This window comes from Erithacus rubecula (assembly GCF_903797595.1).
Source record: "Erithacus rubecula genome assembly, chromosome: 4".
In the NCBI taxonomy this organism is placed as follows: domain Eukaryota; kingdom Metazoa; phylum Chordata; class Aves; order Passeriformes; family Muscicapidae; genus Erithacus; species Erithacus rubecula.
The window spans coordinates 4,417,455-4,426,690 of NC_136686.1; the positions used below are offsets into that span (position 1 = coordinate 4,417,455).

General features: G+C 44.3%; 1 protein-coding gene across 2 annotated transcripts; it reads right to left on the minus strand.

The window, feature by feature from the left end:
- Window positions 1–869: 869 nt before the first annotated feature.
- Window positions 870–9,197, minus strand: RAB19 (RAB19, member RAS oncogene family). 2 transcript variants are annotated; one of them, XR_013774146.1, is made up of 4 exons: window positions 8,797–9,103; window positions 7,768–7,951; window positions 4,955–5,354; window positions 870–2,848 (listed from the first exon to the last, which is right to left on the minus strand). XR_013774146.1 is itself a non-coding variant. In XM_079304798.1 (4 exons), exons 2-4 carry the CDS (start codon window positions 8,989–8,991, stop codon window positions 5,089–5,091), a joined length of 645 nt encoding a protein of 214 aa, XP_079160924.1. In that variant the 5' UTR covers window positions 8,992–9,096; window positions 9,146–9,197; the 3' UTR covers window positions 3,602–5,088. The 2 variants fall into 2 exon arrangements, 1 of the variants encoding a protein (XP_079160924.1); XM_079304798.1 differs by lacking the exon at window positions 870–2,848 and adding an exon at window positions 9,146–9,197 and having other exon boundaries at window positions 3,602–5,354; window positions 8,797–9,096.
- Between the last annotated feature and the right edge of the window lie 39 nt (window positions 9,198–9,236).

A 9,236-nucleotide genomic window follows, 5' to 3' on the forward strand; every position in this document is an offset into this window, starting at 1 on the left:
ATTAAGGCCTCGCTGCCCTACATGGTGAACAGAAGTTGTTACATCCTGTTGGAAGGCTTCATTCAAACGTGCATTTGTAACAAAGCTGAGTTCTGCTAAGATGAGAAAAGGTAATGAGCTTACCAGCCAGAGCACAGGTTAGCTTGCTTTCCTGAGGGGTCAGGAGTGCTTTACTCCCTGCCTGGGTGTGGCACAGTGGTGGCTGCTGGTGTTTTTAAAGCTTCCCCCTGTTCATGTTACAGAGGAGCTGGGAATAGCCAGGTGAGTGATTTGCTTTGGTGGAGGCTGGTGGGTGGAGCTGCACAGCCACTGGTGTGTTCAGGTGCAGCAATACAAGTAACTCCTCTTGTTTTGAACTGTGCTGTGGTTCCTGTTGTGCAGGTTCAGGAACTGCCTGTGTTTGTCCCTGGGGCAGCACTGCTGGGTGCCACTTCCCATCAGAACTGTGCTGTGCCAGGCTTGCTTCTGAGCTGGCTGGAGCACTGTGATTCCACCCCAGCAACCCCAGACTGGGACAGCTGGGAATAGCAGGGCTCTGAAATAAGTATGTTAGTAGGCTGCTATGTTTTTCCTCTGTGAGAACAGGAATAAATTCAGTAGAGTTAAGCTTACAATGTAAGAAGATGGAGGGTGACAGCTTAGGCTGTGCTACATTCTCCTCAAGAGAATACTTGAGGCCACTTATTTATCTTAATTTCAAATCAAAAGTCTTTAGAAAAATATGGATCCTGTCACTTGAAGTGCCAGAATACATACATTTGGTTTGAAAGAGACTTTTGCTTATTGTGGAAAGTACAGAGTAAGTGTGCTACCTGTTCTGCCTGCTCTGAATGTGATCATACAAAGTAAGAGCACTTGTTACAACTTCTGCTGCTTTAATTCAAATGGTGGCACAGCTGGCCTTTGTGGCCTAAGGTGGATTGTTATCTTTGAGGAAATACCTGGTTCATTTAATGAAATACCAAGTAACTTTCCTGCTAGTGCAGGTACAGAGGAGATTTGTATGTGAGCTATGGGGTGTCTTGTGTTTGGAATAAAACTTGTGTAGATGAAATTATTAATGCTGCAGCAACTTAAAATGAGGGAATCCACATGTAATCCTTTAGGATTTGAAATACAATACAGAACTGTGCTGCAGGGATCAAGCTACAAAGTCAGTTTAATTGCTAGCATTAGAAAGGCATTAAACTGTAATTGTGGTGAGCCTCACTTCAGGTTAGCAAAACCAGACTTAGGAGTAAAAACTAAAATCAGTGTTGTTCATGGACACAGCAGTATCAAGGAAATGCAGGATTGCAAATATACTGAACTCTGTTTATGCATGGGTGTGCTGTTTGTCATTGACTGTTGAGCCAGTCAGTCCCTGCTTGGCAACAACTTGATGTGGCTGCATGGACAGAAGCTGTGCAGGCAGCTGTGTGAAGGTTGATTTACAACAGCAGCATTAGAAAAAAGTTCTTTAAATGATTTTTGAAAGCCCTGCCCATCTGAAACTCAGTTCCTATTTCAAGGTGAAGTGCTCTTAGGACAAAGGGCCTCTTGGCCTGTCTGTAACTATTCTCAAAATAATGTAACTTCCTGTTGGTGTAGTTCCAGTTCTTAACACAGTTGCTTAAGAGTAGTGCCTGAAAATTATTTCAGGAGCCAGTTTGCTGAGCAATGACTGTTTGGGTGCCTCACGGACACCAGCAGGCAAATGTGGGTTCTGGGAGCTGAGAGCCAGGAAATTGCCTGTGGGCACCCACGTGGGGAAGGGGCAGCTGTAACAGAGCTGCTGTTGGAACACTCACCTGGCTGGGGGAAGCTTCACTTCAGTTCCTTGTCTACAACCACAGGCATGCCTCTTCTTCCTGAGAGAAAGCTCCAGGATAGAGTGCTCCACCTCTGTTCAGCATCTGAAAATTGTCTGCCTTCCAACTATACTTAAACATTAACTGGAATGATTAGATAAGAACCTCAGCTTTTGTATCTGAGAACCTGTTTCCTGCATGTAAAGCAAAGCTGGGCCACATAGGCAGTGCTGTGTGCCTTCCACATCACTGGGCTGCTGTTGTGCTGGCTTTTGACTAGTCAGCTTCTGGGAGATGTCAGTTTGGTACATTTAAAATATTTCTGGTTATTTTTATTGCCCTGTTCTACCAATAGGAAATGTTTTTTCTCATCTGGCCTGGCTGTGACACTAGTGCAAATAATGTGCCACAGCAAAGATTCAAGTACTTCTTCCCAGTAGATAAGAACTTAATAGATGAGCTCATCTTCAAAGCTGAATGTGCAGCTCTTGAAACTGAAACCTGTGGGGCAGTAGTTTTTAAAATAGTGTTGTAAGCAACCTTATAACCCTGGTACAAATGCATTAATGATGCTGTCCAGAAGCACTTGGAATTTGCTTATGATGCTGAGGAGCAAACCATTAACAGAAGGCTCCATAGCAGCTAATGCTACTTTGCTTTGTCATAGCTAGGTGTTTCCATCTGCTCTCTGATGGGGAAAGGCACAACCACAGAGATCATGCTGAGCTTGTGTTTTAATCTAGTGGTTTCTCACCGGCTAGAATAACAGGCTGTATGTACTAAAGGGATTTTTTTAAAGTTCATAGCTTCATGTATTACCTCACGAGTAACAGCGTTACCAATAAACTCCGAAGAATCTTGTCAGCAAGTGCTGCTCTTCACTCATGCCAGGACAGCTGGAAAAGCAGCTCTGTGCAAACCATTCAGTGTAACTGCCCAAAGGCCTCGTGGAAAATGCCAAACACAGCCAACCAAAAGAGGTCACGCTCCTGGTTTAGCTGCACAATGGGTAGGTGTCTAATTCTAAGTTTCTTGGAGGAGTAGGAAGCCTGTTGGACCTGTTAAAGGAAAGGGAACAGTCACAAGCCTGTTCTCCCTGATCCTGTGTTGCACAGATTTCTGCCAAGAAGGTCTTGCTTTGCCAGTAGCTCCACATGTACAGGAAGAGAACAGCAAGAGCCCTGTAACCTGGCAGTGCTGGGCACTCAGGATCACATCAGCCTGCAGAAGTCTCCATACTGAGGGTAAGCAAGTTAACTTCATACACTAGTGGCTAATTAAGATGGTAAACCAAATGAACCATGCAAAGCTAAAACTCTGCTGGTGCTATCCTTTAATTCTTGACCAATGAAAGATGGTAACTGGAGTTGAAAGCAATACTTTTTCTATTGTAGTCTTCTGGAAGATACTACTGCAGAAAAACTTAAAATTATGGATTACAAACTACTACCAGCAGGAATAGAAATATTAAGCTTACAATTGACTGCTTTTGTAGTGACAAGAGCTGTAGAAACTAGTTGTTTGGAAGCTGGCTTCCCACTTTGAAAGGCTATGGTATTTACTGTTGCTGAAATGTGCAAACTGAAATGTAACTACTAGGTTAGTGAAAATGAAGAAGGAATAAAGATTTAGAAAGTAAACATGAGGTGGAGGATGCCTGGAGATGAAGCTTTCTCCACAGCAGGCTATAGCAAGAGGGGAGCATGGAAGATTCCTCCCTCAGCTTACACAGAGCTGAATTAACCCCTGCTCTTTGTATGTAATAGCAAAGAACCTGGCCAGAGAAAGCATTAGAAATATTTCCAAGACTATTATTCAATGATTCATTCTCCTTTATTTTTTTGTGTTTCTAAGACAAGATTTTCCAGCAATACTTGCTACATGTTTTTCCCTATTTTTCAAGGACTTAGGAAACGGGGCAGCCAGCCATTGGGTAAGCTGGCAACACCCCAGCCTTCCCAAGGCTGCTTTGCATGTAACACAAACTGTGTTTTATCATTACAGAGTTTGAGTTGCAGTTCATAGCTTAACAGTAACTAAGTGATACACTTTGGTACATGTCAACTGCAGTCAAAGAAACTTCCTCTGATATTTCTTTCTTCTCCTTCCCTGTTTCCATCTACTTGCAAACAACAGAAAAAAAAAACCAAAAACAAACCTTAAAACCCTCACCAAAAAAAAACCCAGCCCAAACCCTTCATTCAGTTCAGGTATAGAGAAAAATGATCCCAAATTAGCAGAGCTTGCAATTGGGAGGAGCAAGACAAAACCTTCCATTGCTACCACCATGTACAGTCTCCACAGCAGCAGCACATATACTCACCTAGGGCAGCTCTCTGCACCCCATACCATTGCCTTATTGCTCTAACACAATTTACATGTTTAAATTTTTACCTAATTTAAGCCATCTCACCCCTTGCCGAGTTTTACAGGAGCTTGCATCCATCCTTCACATTCTCTTGAAAATCAAGCTGCCATTGGCCCATCACACAAGCTACAGAAGGCTTTTGGTTAAAATCAGCACATCCAAAGCAAGAGGAGGTTAGCAAGGAATAATGAAAAAAAAGGTCCTTTCACTGGAGGCTTTGCTGCTCCCAGCAAGTCCATGTAGCAGGATGGAGATCAGTACTGGAAACTAGCCTGAATATTACAAAGAAAAGTGAAAGGCAACTTTTCTCACCCCAGGAAGAAGTGTATCATGTTGTGCCTGCTATGCTGCTGCAGAGATGTGTCCAGGTTTGTCTGGGGAGGAACTCAGGGCACATGTGAAATCCTGTACTCTTTCACAAATGTCATTAAGCTCTTTGGGATGGGTGGCTACCTGCCTGGCATCAGGAGAGCTCCTAAATGAAAGTTTAGGTAGGAGTGGGTTAGTGCTATCCAAGCATGTGTCAGACTTTTTACAGCTACTGGCAGAGGGGAAAGTGCTTGTACTTAAAACCAGCAACACAGCTTGGAAGGGTCAGTGCAGAACTCTGGTGCAAATTTATCTTCTGACACAGCCAGAAAGACATGTAAGGAAGTAATTAAAGGCAGTATTTTTTACAGTTCTCTTTGGTTAAGGCAAGGGCTGGCAGCTTCCTGAATCATCTCAGAACTTCACATTGCTATGTTCAAAGCAACCTGTGCTACCAACAGCAACAATGATCTCTGAAAATACTCACAAGCCAAGCTGCAAGGTAGAAATAGCAAGAGAGATGACTTGAGGCCACAGAGAACACTTTTCATCAACTGAACAAAATTGAATCAAACAGCCTCAGAAGGATGGCAGTCTCCAAGTTCTCCCTGAAGTCTCTCTTCAACAGGAGCACTGGGTCTTCTCCACACTTGGACTGGCAATCACTGGCCTGGAGTCAAGACTGAAGCTGTTTGGAGGGTTCTCCCCATGAAGCTGTAAGGTATTTCGGGCTATCAGCTCCTTAGCCATTAATGTGAACACCTCTTCTATGTTTTGAGCTTCTTTTGCTGATGTCTCCAGCACAGCTAAGAGCCCGTGCTTCTCTGCCAGGGTGCAGGCATCTTCAAACAGCACCTGGCGCTTGTCCAGCGAGTCCGATTTGTTCCCTTAAAAGCAGGTAGAGATATTTCCATTACTTAAGTCTTTCAAAAAATTATTTTTAAATGCAATGCATGAATTCAATTTTGTTAAACAACAGATTTATGGCAGGAGTTACTGGATAGAACAAGATGTGAGTGCATCAGAGCCACAAATACAGACTGTGGTTTAAAACTGCATCAAATGAGATGTGTCTTAGGTTACAAAGTAAAGATGTGCCCAAACAGATGTATTCTATCTGCTGAAACCAAGGGGGGGCAGTGGTTCTTATCTCTGTGGGAGATATCCTCTGCTAATGGGCCAGCTGTTAAAAACCAGATGGGGAAATGTTCTTTATCTTTTCCACAACCCATCTTTCCTTCCAGGAGATATCTTCTGTTAATGGGCCACTGAGTCCCATTGCATGACTGATAAAATTACATCATCCCATTGGGAGATGCTCCAGCCAGGGGGAGGAGCTAAATCTTTCCTACCTAGGTAGAAACTGAGATTTGGAACACCAAAGCTGCCCTTACCCACTGGTTTCCAGAGGACAAGAGCTACCAGGATCACTGCTTTGAAAAAACCACTTCATCCAGGCTCCTATCACCACCCTAACTAGCTGGGTGTCAGGTTGTATTCTGACTCTGTCAGTGGTTTTTCTTTTGTACTATTGCATGTATTTTATTTTTCTCTTTTTTCCTATTAAATTGTACTCCTGACTTAGTCTCTTACTGGTTTTGATTACAAAACCATTACAGATGAAATCCAAGAAAAAACTAAAAACCTGTGTTCATCTAATTACTTAGTATAGGTAGTGGGGGTAAAGGATTATTTGGAAGCAACTTGGTCCTGTTCCCTAGTGGTTTTAAATGTTAAGTAGTATTTAAGCTGAATCTTTTTTTTTTTTTTTAATGTTTTAGGGTGATGTAAAAAGACAATAATTCAGATCAGCTACCTTAATGCCTAAAATATATGCTTAAGTTGTTCCTGCATGTATAGATTAAACTTTTACTTGCAGCACTTTATTCAAAATCTATCATGAAATACCTCAGATAAAATGCCTTTGTGTATTTAGGCAATTGCAGCACATGTAGATTTATCAGTTCTAGTAACTGTCTTAAGTCAACATTTGTAGGTTCAAGACAAACCTTCATCAAATTCAAACCTTGAATATGTATAAACTTACTACCCTCCCATAAAGTCCCTTATAGTATTTCTAAAAGGAAAAAAAAAAAAAACCAAACCAACCTAGCCTGCAAGAGAAAAAAAGAATTTAAAAACCAAGCAAAAATAGCCAAAAACCCCCCAGCTTGAGGATTATTTGCCTTCTTAAAAGGAACTCAACCACCTTTTGCTCCTTCAGTTCCAGATAGGAAAGTTAGGTTTCTAAATCTTAACCTGCTAGAAAGGTGTTTAACGTGACTAAGCATAATTAAATGTACAACAACTTCTGCCAATATAAGTAAAGCAAACAGCATCAGCTTTAGAAGAAAGCACTAAGCTGGATCCTTAACAAAAGCTTCATTTTTACTAATTTTAGAACTTATCTCTCTAAAAAAAAAAAACAAACCAACAACCACCACCATCCCCCGCCACACAGAGATAAATCTCTTTCTTTAGATTCCTGACAGAAGCTGGAAAAACTCAGCCATAGTGCAGTGATTTACACCTCCCCTGCCCCCAATTCCAAGCACTGCATTAGATACAGGCCAGAATTTATCTTGTGCTTCTTCCAGAGGAAGGACAGGAGAAACCTGTACAGCACAAGCACGGAGGGTGCTGGGAGCAGAGGCAGCAGCTCAGGGGCCCTGCCTGGGGCTCAGCATTGCTGAGCTGCTCTCAGCAACAATAACCATGAAACCCAAGGGAAAGGAACTGAGGCTTCCTACCAGCTCAATTCCCAGCCAGTGCTTTCCTCAGAGGCAGTTTCCTGAGTGCTGCTGGAATACAAGCAGAGCACTCCACGCTCTGCACAAGCCACCTCCCCATCTATTGCCTTACCTGCTTGGAATCCCATTACAGAGCATGCATATCAAGAGAAGAGAGAGGAAAGATGAGAACCAGGAGTCTGTGCATTCCCCTTAGTCTTGAATTATTGAGCTGCTACATTCCTGTGCATCAGGAGTAGAGAGGTCAGGCTTACTGCAGTTCTAACCTCAACAGCTTGGCAGCAAAGCTGCTTGTGTTATTCCAGCAAGCAAGGAACAACTGAAAAAAGGTTTCACTGTCTGCAATGGCTTTGGTCCTGTTAGGACCAGGCTATGACTTTCCTCATTTTTTTAAGCTTAGGCTGAATTGACACACTTTGTGATCTATTTTAATTAGAACTGCATCCTTCCTTAATAAGCATAGATGCTTCAAGTAGTGGCAGGAAACGAGGGAGATTTTATATTCATATTAAAAATCTACATAACCCAATATTTAAAACTAAAATCCTACCAATTAACATCATGACCAAGTTTGCAGCACCATACTTTTCAATTTCATGAATCCAGTGAGGAATGGATTCAAATGTGGACCTCCTAGTAAGGTCATAGGCAAGGATGGCCCCGTGGGCACTCCTGTAATAAGACTGGGTTATTGTCCGGAAGCGCTCTTGGCCGGCTGTGTCCCACACTTGGATCTGTAAGAGAAAGGACAGAAGCTGTAAAGAGCAGTGAATCCACTTTCCTACCTGCTTGCCCTCAGCATTTGAAGCCCTGTGTCCAGAAGGCAGCCAGACCTTTCCCAGCTCACAAATCCCAGTGTGGATTTGCCCTCTCTAGATCTGAAAGCCATTTACAAGCCTGTAGAATCAATCTACACAGACCAAAGAGAAAGCTCCCAGCTTTGCAAAGAGGCTAAGAAACTTATTTTCAATAACTGTAGTAAAAGATAGTGAACATTACAGCCTCTTGATAGGAAATGAAGAGCACAGAACCCTAATACAGGACTGGGCAGAGCAAATCTATATATAAAGGCCAGGCATCCTAACTTTCACCTGCACATAGAGGGAAGTTGTAGCTGACAATTCCTTCTGGTGTTTGTCCTGGAAGTCTTCTTCCCTAAAATTAAGCACGCATCAAAAAGGAGCCTTTGCAAATTTTGGGAGTTTTCCCTCCTTGGTGTCTCAGCTACACCCCCACATCTCTGGAGTGAAGAGGAATCCCCTCTAAGCTACAGCTATCTTCCCAAAAACTCCCTGCAGGCAAAGCACAAGCCGTCTCCTCGAGTAAATGCAGAGAAGTCACGAGAGCAAGAAGGCACCCAAATTAGGGTGACTGCTCACCCCAGGGCATCTTCCCGAGAGAAAGCTGCACTGTGAAACACCTCTGGTTAGAAAGGCAGTCACCTTGTGCCAGGGCCGGGCAGCAGGAGCTGAGCATCCCGGCCCCCGCAGGGATGAGGATGAGGATGGCACGGCCAAGGGCTCTCTAAAAAACCCCAGCAACCACCACCACTGCTGCTCGGGCTGCTCCCCACACCCACCTTCACTTTCTTGCCGTCGATGTCCATCGAGCGCACGGTGAAGTCCACGCCGATGGTGTTCTGCTGCTTCTCGTTGTACTGCCCCGTCTTGAAGCGGTGCACCACGCACGTCTTCCCCACGTTGGAGTCGCCGATCAGGATGATCTTGAAGAGGTAATCGAAGGCATCGTCCGCGCCGGAGCCGGGGAACGGCATCGCGGCGAGGGGGGCGAGGAGCCGCAGGCCCGAGGGAGGAGCGCGGTCCCGGCGCTCACCTGCTGGGCCAGGTAGAGTCGCTTGGAGCCGCGGGGCCGCCGGGAGCTGTAGTGCTGTATTGCTGTAGTGCTGTATTTCTGTAGTGCTGTATTGCTGTAGTGCTGTAGTCTGCCCCTTCCTTCCCTCCCTTGCTTCCTTCCCGCCGCCCCGCCCCGGCTCGGCCGGAGCGTGGGGCCGGCGCCGCT

Coding starts and splice junctions, on each gene's coding strand:
- RAB19 (XM_079304798.1), bottom strand. CDS start 8,991: ATGCCGTTCCCCGGCTCCGGCGCGGACGATGCCTTCGATTACCTCTTC. Junction 7,952..8,796: donor TCGACGGCAAGAAAGTGAAG/GTGGGTGTGGGG, acceptor TTTCTCTTACAG/ATCCAAGTGTGGGACACAGC. Junction 5,355..7,767: donor CTTGGTCATGATGTTAATTG/GTAGGATTTTAG, acceptor CCTGCTTTTAAG/GGAACAAATCGGACTCGCTG.